A 22,502-nucleotide genomic window follows, 5' to 3' on the forward strand; every position below is an offset into this window, starting at 1 on the left:
GTCTTTACCTGGTTTACTGTTGTTGTAGTCAGCCTCAGTCCAGGGTACCGGCAACAGGTGTAGATGGAGTCCAGGCAGCCTGAAGACAGGTGGAAACCCCTTTGACAGGTCAGTTTGGGAGCCATCCACTTTGCGCTGACTATTAGTCTCTTGCTGCCTGTAGTGTCCTGACAAGGTCCTCCTTCTCTCCTGTCCTGGGACAGTACCTGCACGGTAGGCAACTTGAGCCATTTCTCTGGGGTCTCTTTACACGGTGACGCCGGGCTCTGGAATGCTGCTGTACCTCAGGTTTAATGTGGGCAGGTTACTTTCAGTTCTCTGCCCTCCGGGTCTGCTGTGGGACTTGCAGTTCCACACAGCCTCGGGCTCCCGATGCCCGGTTTCTGCGCTCAGCTTTGAGAGGCTTAATCGTAGCCTCCTCAAGCTCCTGATCACTCCTCTGCTCCTTCCCTGTCTCTTGTCTCTACCAGACTAACTTAAATCCTCCTCCAGACCAGGATGTATATTGGGGAAGCTCCCCTAAAACCGGGTTTGGCATCGATTAACAGTATATTACAACAGGTAATTAAAGGGAATCTGTCACCAGGTTTTTGCTGCCCCATCTAAGAGTAGCACAAAGTAGAGGCAGAAACCCTGATTCCAGTCATGTGTCACTTACTGGGCTGCTTGTTGTAGTTTTGATAGAATACCTATTTTATCTGCTGCAGATCTACCAGTGCTCTGAATGCTGAGCTCTGTATAACCCCGCCCACACCACTGATTTACAGCTTCACACTGTGGATAGGTGCCAATTAGTGCTGAGGACCTGGTTGGACTACATGGCAATTGATTTACTAGTCCTCTAGTGATAATCTCTTGCTGTTAAATGTGATTTTATGAAAACGACAGCAAACAGCCCAGTAAGTGACACATCACTGGAATCAGGGTCTTTGCCCTTACATTATTCTGTTCTCAGATTAGGTGGCAATAACCTGGTGTAAGATTTCTACTCACTTGGTTGCATTATGAGTTATGCATGGAAGCAGTTTCAGTAAAATGTCCAGGCTGGTTTATTAGAAACTCCATAGGCAACTGGTCTGCTTTCTGTCTGCCGTACCACGCCCCGGGGTGGGGATATGTGAGCAGCCAATCCCACCCATCTCTCTGACTGCTCCTAAACCCATCTCTGACACGTTCTATTAACTCTCTGAGCACTAATGTACTGAAGATGCTTCTGGACTTACATCACCAAGGCTACCAGCCTCGATGATATATATCTCCCCTTGAGGACTGGTCCTGCAATGGCCTGCATGGAGAAAGAGACATAGCGAATCAATAAAAACTATACTACATTTCTAGTTGGAGGTATTTGCTGATATTATTATTATTATTATTATTACACCAACTACATATTGGGATAGGATCTCGGAGAAGGGAATTCCCCTTTAATTTCAGTAATCCCTTATAGGATGCTGCTAGCCAACCTCTCCCACGCACAAGCACAGCTTTTACATTCAGATTTTAACTTTTATTAACTGCCTTAATACATTACCTAGCGATCTGGTTATGCTGGTTTTCTCTCCCGACAGACTCCATCTCAGTATGCCCTCATTGAACGGGACGCCTTGAAGGTGGCTAAGGAGATGCAGGCAGAATACTGGTCTGTGTCCTCATTGACAGGTATGTCCAGGGAGTTTAAAAGGTCATCCTTAACTTAAACATATCATTTTCAATATATCAAAACTTTTTTTTAGAACTTAAAATGATTGTCCACTACTTAGATATTGATGGCCTATCCTTAGGATAAGATCATCAAAATCAGATCATTGGGGGTTCAACACCTGGAAATCTGACCTAACAGCTGTTTTCAGCTCATGCTGTGGCCAAATGTATAAAGTGTACAGATGTGGAGCTCGGCCTGCCTTTCTTGGGTATTGCAGCTCAGCTCCTTTTCACTTCAATAGGAGCTTAATGGCAGCACCCAAGAGGACAGTTCATAAGTACAGTATATCACTCCTGAAAAACCCATATAAACATCCATGTTCAGTCCTTAGGGTAAGTTATCAATGTTTGATTCGTGGGGTTCTGACCCCCAACAATAAGCAGAATGAAAGGACAACAGACTTCAATTTTTGTTGATTTTGCCATTTATAGTCTAGTTCTTCAGGGTTTGAACATAGCCTCAAAGCGGTTGTCCAGGAATATTTGTCTCCTTAATTATAGGCATGCAGATCTACAAACAAGGCTACAGGGCACTTGACCCCTGCAGCCAATCACTGTGCTTATATAAAGCCAGTTACATTGGCAGAGCCTCCGAGACCTGTGATTAGCTGCAGCAATTATGTGTGTTGTAGTCATGACATCACCACTTCAGGGTGTCAACAAAGATCGGAGGAGTGTCGGAGAAGTATTAATGGACACTGGGAAAGTGAGCCGGCCATACAAATTAGATGGGAGTCTGCCAAACGATGCTGTGGCTGATCATTCGTCCGGCAGCCATCTCTGCCAGATCTCCCATGCACTGAAACACTCGTTCGGCCAAGCACACCTTTGTTTTCTGATGAGTCGGTCTACAGGAGAACAATGCAATCTGCAGTCCGCAATCAGACATGATTGATCAAATCTCCACCAACAATTATTCAGCCGGCACCGCCAAACACAGACTGTCAGCTGAACCTGTCAATATTGGCATATTCGGCCGACATTATTCTTATGTGTATGGTCATCTTAAGTCATCACTCCCTTCACCTTTGACTTTTCAAAACCTCAATTTTATTACCTTGACTTCTCTTTATGATTCTTCACCCCATCCACCCTCTGCACAAATGTCCTGTTGTTTCATCTCCTAAATGTTGTGCTCTTGTCTCAGTCACTCATTTATAAACTCACCTGATGAAGAGGGCTCTGTGCTCCGAATATTTGCAAATAGATTTTTTTTGGTTAGCCAATAAATCTTTCTCTCCTAAAAAAAAAATTGTATTTTTTTGTTGCATAAAAGTGTTAATTAAAAAATCTGAGACATTCTAATTTATCTGAACAAATTGTATGTTCTTCCAGGAGAAAACGTGAAGGAATTCTTTTTCCGGGTGGCATCCTTAACATTTGAGACCAGTGTGCTAGCTGAGTTGGAGAAAACTAATGCACGTAGGATAGGTGATGTAGTGAGTAAGTAATAATAATAATCTGATGCTCACTTTTTGATAAATTGGTAGCAGAGGTTATGTACGGTATATACGATATGTTCCACTAATAATAAAGTTAAACACAATCCATAAAATATTTCATCTGTGTAACATAAGTGTGATACTTCATGCACATGACCAAATTAAAGCAACATACAAGCTGCAGACATTTATAAATTAACCTGTTAGACCCAGTGAGACTGGTGTACTTTCAAAATAAATGAAAATAAATGGCAGAATAGCTGTATAATACTCAGATTACAATGAGCTTATTAGCAGTCCAGCTGCATCTCATAAAAAAGACTCGTATTAATATCAGGCAGGGATACTTTCACAATAATACAGTCATTCTTGGATGGATTTTGAAAGCAAGTACACCAGCTCCATCAGCTCTGATATCTATGTAATAATGTATACACCTTGTCTTGTTCAATTTAATGGCATCTGCTTTAATGGTTTCTGAACCTTCTCAAATGGGCCCATGGAAATCTGTAGGGGCCTAATTATTATTCCATACGTTTTATATGAGGTATAAATACGTTTTCTGGATTTTTTTTAATCCCGCAGGGTATAATAATTAGGCCAATGTTTACTTTGCTTATAGGGAGGATAATTTCATAGCAAGTCCCCATACGACGTACAATATGGATCAGCGGCCACCCAGGCTCTCTTCTCTCGGTCCTTAGTAACAGACAACAGAATACCACTTTCCACTGTTAATAAAAAAGTGTGTGGGGGAATTGGCGGTTAGAAAAACTCCGACAGGGTTGTGTGCTTTCACCATAGTTGTATCGAGATATTTAGCGATCAATCTATAAGAAACCATTGAAATAATTACATGCGATATGAGACGGAAATCTTCGTGTTTCAGACCAATGTGGCTACAGACGTAAAGTACATGTCACCTATGAATTTTTTTTTTTATCTAAATAGGTTAACAATAATGTGCTTTCTAATTTCTTGATGTATTTCTATAGAGGTGGGAACTTTGTCATTCCTATACACTACAGAACTTCAGAGTGTTTATTTCATTTTTTTTACTATGGGCCTAAGAAATAACAGGCAGGTAGTTGCTACCAACGTGCTTTTTGTGCCAATCTCGGCCGGCACAGAGTGGTCACAGACTGCTCCTGCCGGTGGTTCAGTGGCTTCCACTGACGTTACGTTGACAGAGCAGCTCTGCTTTGTTGACCTGTGTGACTGCTGATGTCATCCTGATTGACAGCCGGCTCCCCACTGTCTAACTGCGGGGAGCTGGCTGTCCATCAGCATAATGCTCGCACTTATGACCGGTCAACAGAGCAGCTCAGAAGAGACATGGAGCAGCTCAATCGTCAGCAGGAAAGATCGGTGATTGCTCTCTGCTGGTGCCGGGTAGAAAAGGCAGTTGCCTGTTAGTTTCTTGGTCTATAGTAAAAAAACAAAAGTAGTCCAGAAAACCCCTTTAGTTCTACTGCTTAGACCTGAATGCAATAGATAACATTATTAATGCCTGCAGCTTCCACTAGATGGCACATACAGGTCTGGTAGAACAGCATGCTCCAAAGCTCACACAGCAATCATTTTACTAAAGATCTATCAGGGTTTTGTGCGACATCTGGTGCAAAGGTGTAAAACCTCATTTCTTTCTTTCTTTTTTAAGGAATAAACAGCAATGACAGCAACTTGTACCAAAGCACAAAGAAGACCAAGTCTAAGTGTTGTCAGTGACAAGGGACAGTCACATCACCACAGCGTCGCACAGATCTGGGAGAAGATACCTATTACTACATATAAATGTAAACCGTTGCTGCCCTGCTCTGTTCTAGGAGGTTTTTCAGGGTCCATCTTATAATATTGCTGAATATTACAGGTACATTTCATTGCATTCTGCCAGAAGATGAAACATAGAGCATCGCAGGGCAAAGTTCTATTATTCATTTTCAAAGATCATTTATTTAAATAGAAAAAGATAACATTTTCATGTGTTTTACACTTATTCCATTGCTCCACAGAGTAGATACCATTTAATAGCAGGGTAGAGTTACAGAAGCTGTCTTGGATTATATATACTGTATATTTTGGAAAAAGCACCATCCTTGTTACTGTACTGCATCTGGTGTTAGAGTTTATCCCCATACATTTAATTTGGGGATGAGCTGAAATATCTGCATTGGACACGGCCTGTGGAAAAAAAGTGGCGCCATTTCTGGAGAAAAGCAGAAAGCAGAAGGCTTTTATAAACCCGTACTACTTCCTGATGATGTGTAATTTCCTAGTGATATTCTATAACGATGCTGTCCTCTTAGCCTTACCCTATGTGTAACACTATGCACATGGTTTTATAACATTTACCGAAAGTGACAATGCTTATGTCTTTTATTATATGACCATGACATCTTTGGGCACATTGCAATACGATATCTTTTTGTAAAACCAATTATATTTTTTATGAATTATGCTTTAAAATAAACATTTTGCATTCTCAGTACAAAAAAAAAGAATAATTCTTTATTATGTGATCAAAACTGTTCAACCTTTTCTCAACTCAGTACACCTGTAGATAATGTAGCACACTAAGGGCACTACTAATGAATGCTGACGTTATACACGCCACAGTTGGATGTGTTAAAAAAAAATGTTCTTGTGCCCAGACAATCTTATAAATGTGTCCCTGCTGTGTACTGTGTAATAGCGGTTTCTGACCGTGCAGGAGCATGGTCTGATCATAACACAGCTCCTGGGCAGGGGAGGAAGCAAAAGAGTATACAGACATTATAGCAGTGGATCGCAGCTGATTCTTTCTGTGAGGTTAAACATTTTTAAAAACAAGCATTAAAAGCTTTATCTCATGGAAAGTATCACCTGTGATCCCTTGCTGTCCTGTCTGTATACTCTTTTGCTTCCTCCCCTGCCCAGGAGATGTGGTATGATCAGACCATGTTCCTTCACGGTCAGACACAGCCATTACACAGTACACAGAAGGGGCACATGTATAAGATTATCTCAGCACAGGAACATTTTTTTAAACACATTCAATTGTGGAACTTATTATTCCAAGATTATTAATTAAAATGTACTTTGTTCCTGGTAAAACCCCTTTCATATATTCAGCACATCTCAGTGGCGAGCGTCTCCTTGCCTCACCAGAAATGTTGGCTCTTCATCAGATAACCTGCTTCAATTACCTTTTCACAGTGGGGGTTGCAGGCAGTGATCAAATATCCCCAGCATTTCATCTGTATAAATCATAACTCCACCCATCAGTCAGAATTCCCGTAACACAGGATTCCGTCAGAAACCGAAACAGAGTTCCAATGGAGTCATTATAAGGCAAACTGTGTTACTTCTGACTCCTTCTGGCCTCCATCGCAGCAGTCTCCTTCTTTTTTGATCGTGCACAAAAACGTGATAGACTAAACTTTTGTGCACCTCCTAAAACCACGGACTGTGCTGGAATAAAGGCCGGGAAGACAGAGTGGCTGTTGGGGTTTATGTTGAAATCATGTTTTTCAAGGCTACTGACGGAAACCTCCACTCAATGCTCAGCATAGGGTACTGCATAAGTATGAACCTAAGCTATATATTAGCATAAGGTTGTCAAGCAAATTGAGATTTTTTTCTAATATTCATCTAATTCGTGTATTACACTAAAGGCCCTCATAAACAATCAGTTTCACCAGGACTAGTCCGACGTTTGTTATGGGGGAATTGGGAAAGATATGTGTTAAGTCTCCTCATCTCGGCATGCTTAGTATGTCGATCTCCGTAAGGAGAAACGATACTTCTTGGATAACGGTCTGACGCCTCTCACACAGCCAAACCAGATCTCCACTTTGCACTGATGAGGGGAAGTAGCCCGAAACACAGTGTCTGCAAATTGAGGTTCTGGTTTGGCTATTATCCTAAGTCATGTGACAAGGCTCGTTAAAGGGTCAACATTGACTTGTAGGATTGCTACCTTCCAATAGGTGGCACTAGAGTTATAGCTCTCTTCCTCTCTGAAGAGACAATTTGCATAATTAGCATACTATCCAGAGGAGCATTGCGGCTTTAAGTCTCCTCATCTCGGCATGCTTAGTATGTCGATCTCCGCAAGGAGAAACGATATTTCTTGGATAATAATTCTTAATGATAATCCAAAATCCAAATGACCCTGATCAAAAGTTCACATGCCCTATTTCTTAATACCGTGTATTGCTCCCTCTAACATCAATGACAGCTTGAAATCTTTTGTGGTAGTTGTGGATAAGGTTCTTTAATTTCTCAGATGGTAAAGTTGCAAACTCTTCTTGGCAAAAAGCCTCCAGTTCTTGTAAATTCCTGGGCTGTCTAGCATGAACTGTGCGCTTGAGATCTCCCCAGAGTGTCTCAATAATATTGAGATCAGGAGACTGAGATGGCCACTCCAGAACCTTCACTTTGTTCTGCTGTAGCCAATGAGAGTCCTGTATTTCAGCTGATGTTCATTGTGGGTTTTTTTTGCATCCCAAACAATTTTCCTGGCAGTTGTAGATGACATTTTTGTTGGTCTACCTGACCATGGTTTTGTTTTTACAGAGCCCCTGATTTTTCATTTGTTAATCAGAGTTTGAACTCTCCTGACTGGCATTATCAATACCTTGGATATCTTTTTGTATCCCTTTCCTGTTTTATACAGTTCATCTACCTTTTCCCGTAGATCCGTTGACAATTCTTTTGTTTTTGCCATGATTCACAATCCAGAAATGTTAGTGGCTGGATGAAAGATGCAAGAGTCTGTCTGGATCAAAGAAACTCACTCAGCTTTTATGCACACACACTGATTAGTGGTTAATGTGCCGGGGTGGTCCGTGACCGCTCCTGGCACATAGTGTCGGATGTCAGCTGCGGGGAAAGCGCGGCCGATCGCTATGACGTACTATCCCGTCGGTGGGCATATGGGCCCACCCCACCTCGACGGGATAGTACGTCTAATGTCAGAAAGGGGTTAAAAAGAGAAAACACAGTAGTTTGACAATAAATGCCTTCACCCAACCACTGACCATGAGTGGAGAAAAAGTTTTGGTGTTATCATTCATATTCTCTGAAAAAAGGCCAAGAAAGCACAAATTCTGCCAAGGTATGTAAACTTTTGAGCACAACTGTATATCCTATCAAAGTAAATTATAGTAAACTATTTGTATATTGATTTGCTTGAAGCAACTTTTCAGAGATCTTAAGCTTCTTACAATTTGAGAATTAACAGACTGAACCCAGTTGGTGTTTGATGCTTTATTTCAGTATTGAGTAGGTTAGTTAATTTACAATTTTCCCAAATGGCAAGGACATTAACATAATTCACAGTTCTTTAACATAAAGTAAAGGATCACTACTGCCAACTCTCATTTCTTTACCCTACTTGTAGTTATGAAAGGTAGTTAGGAATGAAGACACCAAGACATCTTGTGACATGGATAATTTCTGGGGCACATCTTTCCTTCCCGTCTTGGAGAAGTGGATATATGGCAGTTTATATATGATAGCGCTGAGGTATTGAAACTACTTGTGGTCAGTCCTATGACAGATAACATGGTATTGGAATACAGATTGAACTACTTCATGAATCTACTCATTCAGATGAATGAAGACACTTTGATACCAGGGAAACTGTCACAAATTGTTCTGCTGGTCATTGAAGGCATGAAAGCTCTCCAAGAAGTGTCCATTAAACTGGCTCCTTACGTCATCAGGGACACAGTCCGAACTTTTGTAGTGTTCTCTCACCCATTTGCCTCCAGCACTGTCCTCAATACAGATGGTAGCAACTCCTATAGGAAAAAGACAATGATTAAGTCAATGACTTGTGTATGGCGCCTCTTCCACCCATTCCTCACACCATCACCTAGTAGCCACAGACCGATTTCACACATCCGAGTATAGACAGCGATGCATTGACCGGCTATGGGCTTGCTGACTCAAACTTGACAACGTCCTAGGCATATACAGCTCTAGCAAAAATTAAGAGACCACTGCAAAATGTTCAGTTTGTATGATTTTTCTCTTTATAGGTATATTTTTTAGTAAAATGTAAATTGTTCTTTTATTGTGTAAACTTCTGACAACATGTCTCCAGTGCTTTCAGACCTCAAATAATGCAAAGAAAACAAGTTCATAATCATTTAGAAACAACAATACTAATGTTTTAACTCGGGAAGAGTTCAAAAATCAATATTTTGTGGAATAACCATGATTTTTAATCACAGCTTTCATGCGTCTTTTCACCAGTCTTTCACACTGCTTCTGGCGCAAAAATGTAAGCAGTTTTTTGTTTGATGGCTTGTGACTATCAATCATCCTTTTGAATTTATTCCAGAAATTTTCAATGGGGTTCATGTCTGGAGATTGGGCTGCCCATGACAGGGTTTTGATGTAGTGGTCTCTTAATTTTTGTCAGAGCTGTATGATGGTGCATCACACATACGTGTGAAACAGGCCTTTCTATACTGCTATTATAGACTTTTGTATCTAATATATAAATGATGCAGCAGAAAATGAAAATGCAGGCTTATCGGTCTGAGAAAAATAAAAAATCTGAAATGCATTAAATTCTTATATTGATTCTTACCTGCAACAACCCCACCTTGATCTTCCACTAGTTTAATAGCAGCTTTCATTGTTCCTCCAGTCTCAATCCACTGGTCCACTAATAAGATGCGTACACCTAAAAACACAAGTCCTGGACATGAGAAACTCCACTGACTCGCAGGTTATGAGCCTTTCAGATTTGTATTTATCTACATATCTGTTGTGAATTGTATTTCTTGGCTCCCTCTTGTGATCACTAACGGTATGACTCTTGGATTGCCTTTCTCCAGGTTTGTACCCACCTGGGTCGTTAGGCCTTGGGTGTTCCTATTTAGACTTCCTGGAAACTCAGTCTAGTGCCTGGAATCGATGTAATCAGTCTATGTCTTTTGGCTCCTGTCTCCTGGTCTCCTGCTTTTTGCAAGATAAGCTAAGTCCTGCTTCCTTATTTTTGTTTATCCGCATTATTGCTATTTTGTTCCAGCTTGTTACAATGTGATTCCTGTCTTTTGCTGGAAGCTCTAGGGGGCTGATATTCTCCCCCCACACCGTTAGTCGGTGCGGGGGTTCTTGGATATTCAGCGTGGATATTTTTGTAGGGTTTTTTGCTGACCGCATAAGTCCTCTTTCTATTTTCTGCTATTAATTAGTGGGCCTCACTTTGCTAAATCTAGTTCATACTTATGTTTGTCTTTTCTTCTTACCTCACCGTTATTATTTGTTGGGGGCTTGTATCATAACTTTGGGGTCCCTTCTCTTGAGGCAAGTGAGGTCTTATTTTCTCTGAAAGGGTTAGTTAGTTCTCCGGCTGGTGCGAGACGTCTAGAATCAACGTAGGTACGTTCCCCGGCTACTGTTAGTTGTGTGCTAGGATTAGATATTCGGTCAGCCAAGTTACCACCTCCCTATGAGCTAGATTTTGTGTTTGCGGACTTAGCTGGAACTTCTGCGATCATCTACCACTAGGATCACAACAGTATTCCAGGCCATTAATGCATTGCTGAAGCGGGATTAAAAGAAAAGAAGTTCTGAGTTTTTTTTTTTTTCTTCTTCCCCTTTTTCCTCTGAGTGGCTTGAAGCTCTGCTGCAGACATGAATGTTCAGACTCTGATTACTAGTGTGGATCAGCTTGCTGCACGAGTGCAGGGCATTCAGGATTTTGTTACTAGTAGTTCTATGTCAGAGCCTAAGATACCTATTCCTGAGCTTTTCTCTGGTGATCGATTTAAATTTAGGAATTTTAGGAATAATTGTAAATTGTTTCTATCTTGTTTCTAGCGTTCGTCTGGAGACTCAGCTCAGCAAGTTAAAATTGTTATCTCTTTCTTGCGTGGCGATCCTCAGGATTGGGCTTTTGCATTGGCGCCAGGAGATCCGGCATTGGCAAATATTGATGCGTTTTTTCTGGCGCTCGGATTACTTTATGAGGAGCCCAATCTTGAAATTCAGGCAGAAAAAGCATTGCTGGCTATCTCTCAGGGCCAGGATGAGGTTGAAGTGTATTGCCAAAAATTTCGGAAATGGTCCGTGCTCACTCAATGGAATGAGTGTGCTCTGGCCGCAAATTTCAGAAATGGCCTTTCTGAAGCCATTAAGAATGTGATGGTGGGTTTTACCATTCCTACAAGTCTGAGTGATTCTATGGCTCTGGCCATTCAGATAGATCGGCGTTTGCGGGAGCGCAAATCTGCTAATCCTCTGGCAGTGCTGTCTGAACAGACACCTGACTTAATGTTATGTGATAGGATTCAGACTAGAGCTGAACGACGAAATCATAGACGTCAGAATGGGTTGTGTTTTTACTGTGGTGATTCTACACATGTTATCTCAGCATGCTCTAAGCGCCTAACAAAGATGATTAGTCCTGTCACCATTGGTAATTTGAATCCTAAGTTTATTTTGTCTGTAACTCTAATTTGCTCATTGTCTTCCTACCCTGCTATGGCACTTGTGGATTCAGGTGCTGCCCTGAGTCTTATGGACTTGTCGTTTGCCAAGCGCTGTGGTTTTGTCCTGGAGCCTTTAAAAAATTCCATTCCTCCTAGAGGAATTGATGCGACGCCATTGGCGGAGAATAAGCCGCAGTATTGGACACAAGTGACCATGTGCATGACTCCTGAACATCGGGAGGTGATTCGTTTTCTTGTTCTGCATAAAATGCATGATTTGGTCGTTTTAGGTCTGCCATGGTTACAGACCCATAATCCAGTCTTGGATTGGAAGGCAATGTCTGTGTCAAGTTGGGGTTGTCAGGGAATTCATTGCGATTCCCCGTCGGTGTCTATTGCTTCTTCTACTCCTTCTGAAGTTCCGGAGTATAATTTCCTAAGGGACGTTTATTTAATCTATCTGTACCTGAACATGCTGCAATGCGTTCTTATATAAAGGAGTCTTTAGAGAAGGGACATATTCGTCCATCCTCTTCCCCTCTTGGTGTGGGATTCTTTTTTGTAGCCAAAAAAGACGGGTCTTTGAGACCTTGTATAGACTATCGGCTTCTGAATAAAATCACGGTCAAATTTCAGTATCCTTTGCCACTGTTGTCGGACTTGTTTGCTCGGATTAAGGGTGCCAAGTGGTTCACCAAGATAGATCTTCGTGGTGCGTACAACCTTGTGCGCATTAAGCAGGGAGATGAATGGAAAACTGCGTTCAATACGCCCGAAGTTCATTTTGAGTACTTGGTGATGCCTTTTGGGCTCTCTAATGCTCCTTCAGTGTTTCAGTCTTTTATGCATGACATCTTCCGGAAGTATCTAGATAAATTTATGATTGTTTATCTGGATGATATTCTGTTTTTTTCTGATGATTGGGATTCTCATGTAAAGCAAGTCAGGATGGTGTTTCAGGTTTTGCGTGATAATGCTTTGTTTGTGAAGGGCTCAAAGTGTCTCTTTGGAGTGCAGAAGGTTTCCTTTCTGGGTTTCATTTTCTCTCCTTCTACAGTGGAGATGGACCCAGTCAAGGTCCGAGCTATTCATGATTGGACTCAACCCACGTCCGTTAAGAGTCTTCAGAAGTTCTTGGGTTTTGCTAATTTCTACCGTCGTTTTATTGCTAATTTCTCTAGCATTGTTAAACCTTTGACGGATATGACCAAGAAAGGTTCTGATGTGGCTAATTGGGCTCCGGCAGCCGTAGAGGCTTTCCGGGAGCTGAAGCGCCGGTTTACTTCAGCGCCTGTTTTGTGCCAGCCTGATGTCTCACTTCCCTTTCAGGTTGAAGTGGACGCTTCTGAGATCGGTGCAGGGGCTGTTTTGTCGCAGAAAGGCTCTGGTTGCTCTGTGATGAGACCTTGTGTTTTTTTTTCTAGGAAATTTTCGCCTGCGGAGCGGAACTATGATGTGGGTAATCGGGAGTTGTTGGCCATGAAGTGGGCATTTGAGGAGTGGCGTCATTGGCTCGAGGGAGCTAAGCATCGTGTGGTGGTCTTGACTGATCACAAAAATTTGATGTATCTCGAGTCTGCTAAGCGCCTGAATCCTAGACAGGCTCGTTGGTCGTTGTTTTTCTCCCGTTTTGACTTTGTGGTCTCATACCTGCCTGGTTCGAAGAATGTGAAGGCGGATGCTCTTTCTAGGAGTTTTGTGCCTGACTCTCCGGGAGTCTCAGAGCCAGCTGGTATTCTTAAAGAGGGAGTAATTTTGTCGGCCATTTCTCCTGATTTGCAACGTGTGTTGCAAAGATTTCAGGCTGGTAGACCTGACTCTTGCCCACCTGATAGACTGTTTGTTCCTGATAAATGGACCAGCAGAGCTATCTCTGAGGTTCATTCCTCGGTGTTGGCAGGGCATCCTGGGATTTTTGGTACCAGAGATTTGGTAGCTAGGTCCTTTTGGTGGCCTTCCTTGTCGCGGGATGTGCGTTCTTTTGTGCAGTCCTGTGGGATTTGTGCTCGGGCTAAGCCTTACTGTTCTCGTGCCAGCGGGTTGCTTTTGCCCTTGCCAGTCCCGAAGAGACCCTGGACACACATTTCCATGGATTTCATTTCAGATCTTCCGGTGTCTCAAGGTATGTCTGTCATCTGGGTGGTGTGTGATCGCTTCTCCAAGATGGTCCATTTGGTGCCCTTGCCTAAGTTGCCTTCCTCTTCCGATCTGGTTCCTTTGTTCTTTCAGAATGTGGTTCGTTTGCATGGCATTCCTGAGAATATCGTGTCTGACAGAGGATCCCAGTTTGTGTCCAGGTTCTGGCGATCTTTTTGTGCTAAGATGGGCATTGATTTGTCGTTCTCATCTGCCTTTCATCCTCAGACTAATGGCCAAACGGAGCGAACTAATCAGACGCTGGAGGCTTATTTGAGATGTTTTGTTTCTGCGGATCAGGATGATTGGGTGACCTTCTTGCCATTGGCTGAGTTTGCCCTCAATAATCGGGCTAGTTCCGCTACTTTGGTTTCGCCATTTTTCTGCAACTCTGGTTTTCATCCTCGTTTTTCCTCGGGTCATGTTGAATCTTCTGACTGTCCTGGGGTGGATTCCGTGGTGGATAGATTGCAGCGGATTTGGAGTCATGTGGTGGACAACTTGAAATTGTCACAGGAGAAGGCTCAGCATTTTGCCAACCGCCGCCGCGGTGTGGGTCCCCGACTTCGTGTTGGGGATTTGGTTTGGTTGTATTCTCGGTATGTCCCTCTTGAGGTTTCCTCTCCTAAGTTTAAGCCTCGCTTTATTGGTCCTTATAAAATTTTGGAAATTCTTAATCCGGTTTCTTTTCGTTTGGATCTTCCGGTGTCGTTTGCCATTCACAATGTGTTCCATAGGTCTTTGTTGCGGCGGTACGTTGTGCCTGTGGTTCCTGCTGTTGATCCTCCTGCTCCGGTCTTGGTGGAGGGCGAGTTGGAGTACGTGGTGGAGAAGATCTTGGATTCTCGTCTCTCTAGACGGAGGCTTCAGTATCTGGTCAAATGGAAGGGCTATGGTCAGGAGGATAATTCCTGGGTGGTCGCCTCTGATGTTCATGCGGACGATTTGGTTCGTGCTTTTCACGCGGCTCATCCTAATCGCCCTGGTGGTCGTGGTGAGGGTTCGGTGACCCCTCCTTAAAGGGGGGGTACTGTTGTGAATTGTATTTCTTGGCTCCCTCTTGTGATCACTAACGGTATGACTCTTGGATTGCCTTTCTCCAGGTTTGTACCCACCTGGGTCGTTAGGCCTTGGGTGTTCCTATTTAGACTTCCTGGAAACTCAGTCTAGTGCCTGGAATCGATGTAATCAGTCTATGTCTTTTGGCTCCTGTCTCCTGGTCTCCTGCTTTTTGCAAGATAAGCTAAGTCCTGCTTCCTTATTTTTGTTTATCCGCATTATTGCTATTTTGTTCCAGCTTGTTACAATGTGATTCCTGTCTTTTGCTGGAAGCTCTAGGGGGCTGATATTCTCCCCCCACACCGTTAGTCGGTGCGGGGGTTCTTGGATATTCAGCGTGGATATTTTTGTAGGGTTTTTTGCTGACCGCATAAGTCCTCTTTCTATTTTCTGCTATTAATTAGTGGGCCTCACTTTGCTAAATCTAGTTCATACTTATGTTTGTCTTTTCTTCTTACCTCACCGTTATTATTTGTTGGGGGCTTGTATCATAACTTTGGGGTCCCTTCTCTTGAGGCAAGTGAGGTCTTATTTTCTCTGAAAGGGTTAGTTAGTTCTCCGGCTGGTGCGAGACGTCTAGAATCAACGTAGGTATGTTCCCCGGCTACTGTTAGTTGTGTGCTAGGATTAGATATTCGGTCAGCCAAGTTACCACCTCCCTATGAGCTAGATTTTGTGTTTGCGGACTTAGCTGGAACTTCTGTGATCCTCTACCACTAGGATCACAACACATATCATTTATATTAACCCCTTAACGACCGCCGATACGCCTTTTAACGGCGGCCGCTAAGGGTACTTAAACCACAGCGCCGTTAATTAACGGCGCTGTGGAAAAAGTGAATAGCGCCCCCCAGAGTCGGATTTTCTCTGGGGTCTCGGTTGCCGAGGGTAGCCGAGACCCCAGAGAACATGATTCGGGGGTTTTTTACCGACCCCCGAGTTGCGATCGCCGGTAATTAACCGTTTACCGGCGGTCGCAACAAAAAAAAACAAAACGCGATGTGCCGTTTAATTTCTCTGTCCTCCGATGTGATCGCACATCGGAGGACAGAGAAATAGGGTCCCCGATGGCCCCCAATAGCCCCCCGATACTTACCTACCTCCCCCGGTGCTCCTCGTGGGTCCCCATGGGCGCCGCCATCTTTTTTCCGGGAAAAAATGGCGGGTGCACGCGCAGTACGCCCGCCGCCCGGCACCCGGAAGATCTTTGGGGTCTCGGCTGCCGGGGGTAGCCGAGACCCCAAAGAACATGATCGCCGGTTTTTGTTTGTTTGATGTTTGTTTGTTGTTTGTTTGATGTTTTGCGATCGCCAGTAATTAACAGTTTACCGGCGACCGCAAAAAAAAAAAAAAAAAAGCGATCTGTATTTCTCTGTCCTCTGATGTGATCACACATCAGAGGACAGAGAAATAGGGGGATTCGGGGACCCTAACATACTCACCCGGTGTCCCTGGGTCCTCTTCTGTCTTCTCCTGCCAGCCGGCTTTTTCCTTATGGCGGGCGCATGCGCAGTGCACCCGCCATCTGCTGCCATCTGCCGGCCGGCAGGAGAAGACGAGTTGGGGCTAAAATTAGGGTTAGGGTTAGGGTTAGAGTTAGGGTTAGGGTTAGAGTTAGGGTTAGGGTTAGGGTTAGGGCTAGGGTTAGGGTTGGGGCTAAATTTAGGGTTAGGGTTAGGGCTAGGGTTAGGGTTAGGCTACTTTCACACTAGCGTTTTTTGGCTTCCGTCGCAATGCGTCGGAGAAAAAAACGCATCCTGCAAAAGTGCTTGCAGGATGCGTTTTTTCTCCATTGGCTTGCATTAGCGACGCATTGCGACGGATTGCCACATGTCGCATCCGTCGTGCGACGGATGCGTCGTGCTTTGGCGGACCGCCGGCACAAAAAAAGCTACATGTAACTTTTTTGTGCGACGTGTCCGCCATTTCCGACCACGCATGCGCGGCCGGAACTCCGCCCCCGCCTCCCCTCACAATGGGGCAGCGGATGCGTTGAAAAAACAGCATCCGCTGCACCCGTTGTGCGGCGCTTACAACGCTAGCATCGGTACGTCGGCCCGGCACACTGCGATGGGCCGAGTACGACGCTAGTGTGAAAGTAGCCTTAGGCTTCTATCACACTTGCGTCGGTACGGGGCGGTCGCAATGCGTCGGCCCGACGTACCGACGCACGTTGTGAAAATTGTGCACAACGTGGGCAGCGGATGCAGTTTTTCAACGCATCCGCTGCCCAGTCTATGTCCTGGGGAGGAGGGGGCAGAGTTACGGCCACGCATGCGCGGAAATGGCGGACGCGACGTACAAAAAAAAGGTTACATTGAACTTTTTTTGTGACGACGGGGCTAAAGTTATGGTTAGGGTTGGGGCTAAAGTTAGGGTTAGGGTTGGGGCTAAAGTTAGGGTTAGAGTTGGGATTAGGGTTTGGATTAGGGTTGGGATTAGGGTTACGTTTGGGATTAGGGTTAGGGGTATGTTGGATTTAGGGTTTTTATTAGGGTTATGGTTAGGGTTGAGATTAGGACTGTTTTGGGGTTAGGGTTGTGATTATCGTTAGGGTTGTGATTAGGATTATGGATCGGGTTAAGATTAGGGTTAGGGGTGTGTTGGAGTTAGGGTTGGAGTTATAATTTGGGGGTTTCCACTGTTTAGGTACATCAGGGGGGTCTCCAAACACGACAGCCAATTTTGCGCTAAAAAAGTCAAATGGTGCTCCCTCCCTTCTGAGCTCTGCCGTGCGCCCAAACAGTGGTTTACCCCCACATATGGGGCATCAGCGTACTCGGGATAAATTGGACAACAACTTTTGGGGTCCAATTTCTCCTGTTACCCTTGTGAAAATAAAAACTTGGGGGCTAAAAATCTTTTTTGTGGGAAAAAAAAATATTTTTTTATTTTCACTACTCTGCATTATAAACTTCTGTGAAGCACTTGAGCATTCAAAGTTCTCACCCACATATCTAGATAAGTTCCTTAGGGGGTCTAGTTTCCAAAATTTGGTCACTTGTGGGGGGTTTCTACTGTTTAGGTACATCAGGGGCTCTGCAAACGCAACATAACACCCACAGACAATTCTATCAAAGTCTGAATTCCAAAATGGCGCTCCTTCTCTTCCGAGCTCTGCCGTGCGCCCAAACAGTGGTTTACCCCCACATATTGGGTACCAGCATACTCAGGACAAATTGGACAACAACTTTTGGGGTCCAATTTCTCTTGTTACCCTTGTGAAAATAAAAATTTGGGGGCTAAAAAAATCTTTTTTGTGGGAAAAAAAAATATTTTTTATTTTCACTACTATGCATTATAAACTTCTGTGAAGCACTTGGGCATTCAAAGTTCTCACCACATATTTAGATAAGTTCCTTAGGGGGCCTAGTTTCCAAAATTTGGTCACTTGTGGGGGGTTTCTACTGTTTAGGTACATCAGGGGCTCTGCAAACGCAACATAACACCCACAGACAATTCTATCAAAGTCTGAATTCCAAAATGGCGCTCCTTCTCTTCCGAGCTCTGCCGTGCGCCCAAACAGTGGTTTACCCCCACATATTGGGTACCAGCATACTCAGGACAAATTGGACAACAACTTTTGGGGTCCAATTTCTCTTGTTACCCTTGTGAAAATAAAAATTTGGGGGCTAAAAAAATCTTTTTTGTGGGAAAAAAAAATATTTTTTATTTTCACTACTATGCATTATAAACTTCTGTGAAGCACTTGGGCATTCAAAGTTCTCACCACATATCTAGATAAGTTCCTTGGGGGGTCTATTTTCCAAAATGGGGTCACTTGTTGGGAGTTTCTACTGTTTAGGTACATTAGGGGTCTGCAAACGCAACATAACGCCCGCAGACAATTCTATCAAAGTCTGCATTCCAAAATGGCGCTCCTTCCCTTCCGAGCTCTGCCGTGCGCCCAAGCAGTGGTTTACCCCCACATATGGGGTACCAGCATACTCAGGACAAATTGGACAACAACTTTTGGGGTCCAATTTCTCTTGTTACCCTTGTGAAAATAAAAACTTGGGGGCTAAAAATCTTTATTGTTAAAAAAAAAATATTTTTTATTTTCACGACTCTGCATTATAAACTTCTGTGATGCACTTGGGCATTCAAAGTTCTCACTACACATCTAGATAAGTTCCATGGGGGGTCTAGTTTCCAAAATGGGGTCACTTTTGGGGGGTTTCTACTGTTTAGGCACATCAGGGGCTCTCCAAACGTGACATGGCGTCCGATCTCAATTCCAGTCAATTTTGCATTGAAAAGTCAAATGGCGCTCCTTTGCTTCCGAGCTCAGCCATGCACCCAAACAGTGGTTTACCCCCACATACGGGATGTCGGCGTACTCAAGACAAATTGTACAACAACTTCTGGTGTCCATTTTCTCCTGTTACCCTTGGTAAAATAAAAATTTGGAGGCAAAAAGATCATTTTTGTAGAAAAAATGCGATTTTTTTATTTTCACGGCTCTACGTTATAAACTTCTGTGAAGCACCTGGGGGTTTAAAGTGCTCACCACACATCTAGATAAGTTCCTTAAGGGGTCTAGTTTCCAAAATGGTGTCATTTGTGGGGGGTCTCCACTGTTTAGGCACATCAGCGGCTCTCCAAACGTGACATGGCGTCCGATCTCAATTCCAGCCAATTCTACATTGAAAAAGTAAAACGACACTCCTTCTCTTCCAAGCTCTGCGGTGCGCCCAAACAGTGGTTTACCCCCACATGTGGGGTATTGACGTACTCAGGAGAAATTGCACAACAACTTTTGTGGTCTAATTTCTCCTGTTACCCTTGTGAAAATAAAAATTTGGGGGCAAAAAGATCATTTTTGTAGAAAAAATGCGATATTTTATTTTCACGGCTTTACGTTATAAACTTCTGTGAAGCACTTGGGGGTTCAAAGTGCTCACCGAATATCTAGATAAGTTCCTTAAGGGGTCTAGTTTCCAAAATGGTATCACTTGTGGGGGGTTTCCACTGTTTAGGCACATCAGGGGCTCTCCAAACGCGACATGGCATCCGATCTCAATTCCAGCCAATTCTGCATTGAAAAAGTCAAACGGTGCTCCTTCACTTCCAAGCTCTGCGGTGCGCCCAAACAGTGGTTTACCCCCACATATGGGGTATTGACGTACTCAGGAGAAATTGCACAACAACTTTTGTGGTCTAATTTCTCCTGTTACCCTTGTGAAAATAAGAATTTGTGGGCGAAAAAATCATTTTTGTGAAAACAAATGCGATTTTTTATTTTCACGGCTCTACGTTATAAACTTCTGTGAAGCACTTGGGGGTTCAAAGTGCTCACCACACATCTAGATAAGTTCCTTAAGGGGTCTAGTTTCCAAAATGGTATCACTTGTGGGGGGTTTCCACTGTTTAGGCACATTAGGGGCTCCCGAAACGCGACATGGCGTCTGATCTCAATTCCAGCCAATTCTGCATTGAAACAGTCAAACGGTGCTCCTTCACTTCCAAGCTCTGCGGTGCGCCCAAACAGTGGTTTACCTCCACATATGGGGTATCGGCGTACTCAGGAAAAATTGCACAACAAAATTTGTGGTTAAATTTCTGTTTTTACACTTGTGAAAATTAAAAAAAATGGTTCTGAAGTAAAATGTTTGCAAAAAAAAGTTAAATGTTCATTTTTTTCTTCCACATTGTTTCAGTTCCTGTGAAGTACGTAAAGGGTTAATAAACTTCTTGAATGTGGTTTTGAGCAGCTTGAGGGGTGCAGTTTTTAGAATGGTGTCACACTTGGTTATTTTCTATCATATAGACCCCTCAAAATGACTTCAAATGAGATGTGGTCCCTAAAAAAAAAATGGTGTTGTAAAAATGAGAAATTGCTGGTCAACTTTTAACCCTTATAACTCCCTAACAAAAAAAAAAAATTGTTTCCAAAATTGTGCTAATGTAAAGTAGACATGTGGGAAATGTTATTTATTAACTATTTTTTTGTGACATATCTCTCTGATTTAAGGGCATAAAAATATAAAGTTTGAAAATTGCAAAATTTTAAAAATTTTCGCCATATTTCCATTTTTTTCATAAATAATCGCAAGTAATATCGAAGAAATGTTACCACTAACTTGAAGTACAATATGTCACGAAAAAACAATCTCAGAATCAGTGGGATCCGATAAAGCGTTCCAGAGTTATAACCTCTTAAAGTGACACTGGTCAGAATTGTAAAAATTGGCTCGGTCATTAAGTACCAAATTGGCTCTGTCACTAAGGGGTTAAAGGCTTGTCTGGAGAGGAAAGTTTATGCACAGCCTTGTTTCTTTAAACAAAATGATACGCACCTTACCGATTCTCTCCTATTCTTGTTCTGCCTTGTCCCCCACCAGTCTCTTCTTCCTGCTGCAGTGGAAATGTCACAGCCAGGGGACATGTGAGCTATGGAGCCAGTCTCTGACTATAGCAGACCATTGATTGGCTTTGGCATTCTCGTGTCCGTGTATTGGCACAGCAAACAATAGAGATCGGCTCCAGACAATCACTGACTGCAGCAGTTCAGTGATTGGCTTTAGCGGTCATATGTCCCTATGTTGGCACAGCAGGAAATAGAGACCGGCCTCAGGCAATCTGGTTAAACAAATATGCACAAAGTGCATATGTGATGTCTAAAGGCCCCGTCTCACTTAGCGATTTACCAACGATCACGAGCAGCGATATGACCTGGCCGTGATCGTTGGTAAGTCGCTGTGTGGTCGCTGGGGAGCTGTCACACAGACAGCTCTCCCCAGCGACCAACGATCAGGGGAACGACTTCGGCATCGTTGAAACTGTCTTCAACGATGCCGAAGTCCCCCTGCAGCACCCGGGTAACCAGGGTAAACATCGGGTTACTAAGCGCAGGGCCGCGCTTAGTAACCCGATGTTTACCCTGGTTACCGAAAAAAACAAACAGTACATACTCGCCTTTCGGTGTCCAGGTCCCTTGCCGTCTGCTTCCTGCTCTGACTGAGCCGCCGTACAGTGAGAGCAGAGCGCAGCGGTGACGTCACTGCTGTGCTCTCACTTCTCACTGTACGGCCGGCAGTCAGTGAGAGCAGGAAGCAGACGGCAAGGGACCTGACGGACATCAGAAGGCGAGTATGTATTGTTTGTTTTTTTTTACATTTACGCTGGTAACCAGGGTAAACATCGGGTTACTAAGCGCGGCCCTGCGCTTAGTAACCCGATGTTTACCCTGGTTACCAGTGAAGACATCGCTGGATCGGTGTCACACACACCGATTCAGCAATGTCAGCGGGGCCTCAACGACCAAAAAAAGGTCCAGGCCATTCCGACACGACCAGCGATCTCGCAGCAGGGGCCTGATCGCTGGTACGTGTCACACATAGCGAGATCGCTATGGAGGTCGCTGTTGCGTCACAAAACTTGTGACTCAGCAGCGATCTCGCTAGCGATCTCGCTATGTGAGACGGGGCCTTTAATGTTGATGTTAAAATGGTTGTTTGGTGTTAAAAGCTAATTTTCAGTAACCTAGCGTGGCGCCCCAGGGTCCTGGTCGTCGCAGTGGTATTGCTTTCCTCTCGGGGAGAGTGATGCTAAGTTTGGAAGCAAAGAAGGACAAGTGCATCCAGGTATCACAAACATGCAACACATTTCACACTCCAGGCCACCAGGGGGAGCTCTTGCTCCTATTTGTTAGGTCACTCCCCACATTGGTAAAACTGGTAGCCTGTAGGGAAAGTTAGTCAGTTGCTGTCTGAGCTCCGCTCAGTTAGTT

General features: G+C 43.7%; 2 protein-coding genes across 7 annotated transcripts in view; one reads left to right on the forward strand and one right to left on the reverse strand.

Moving 5' to 3' along the window:
* The window catches only part of RAB34 (RAB34, member RAS oncogene family), a 59,915-nt gene extending 54,283 nt beyond the window's left edge, over positions 1 to 5,632 (forward strand). For all 5 annotated transcript variants that reach the window (XM_077294346.1, XM_077294350.1, XM_077294347.1 and 2 more), the window contains exons 9-11: positions 1,569 to 1,659; positions 3,037 to 3,144; positions 4,804 to 5,632. In XM_077294346.1, the coding sequence (XP_077150461.1) occupies positions 1,569 to 1,659; positions 3,037 to 3,144; positions 4,804 to 4,871 (267 nt within the window). In that variant the 3' untranslated portion in view covers positions 4,872 to 5,632. The remainder of the gene's footprint in view (positions 1 to 1,568; positions 1,660 to 3,036; positions 3,145 to 4,803) is intronic.
* A 2,748-nt stretch (positions 5,633 to 8,380) lies between these two features.
* Positions 8,381 to 22,502, reverse strand: part of LOC143817969 (adenine phosphoribosyltransferase-like) — a 41,205-nt gene continuing 27,083 nt past the window's right edge. The window contains exons 5-6 of one of the 2 annotated variants that reach the window (XM_077299427.1): positions 9,727 to 9,822; positions 8,381 to 8,929 (exon numbers count right to left, since the gene is read on the reverse strand). In XM_077299427.1, coding sequence (XP_077155542.1) covers positions 8,772 to 8,929; positions 9,727 to 9,822 — 254 coding nt within the window. In that variant the 3' untranslated portion in view covers positions 8,381 to 8,771. The remainder of the gene's footprint in view (positions 8,930 to 9,726; positions 9,823 to 22,502) is intronic. The other variant, XM_077299429.1, reaches the window with a different exon arrangement.

Source organism: Ranitomeya variabilis, chromosome 3 (genome assembly GCF_051348905.1).
Source record: "Ranitomeya variabilis isolate aRanVar5 chromosome 3, aRanVar5.hap1, whole genome shotgun sequence".
In the NCBI taxonomy this organism is placed as follows: Eukaryota; Metazoa; Chordata; class Amphibia; order Anura; family Dendrobatidae; genus Ranitomeya; species Ranitomeya variabilis.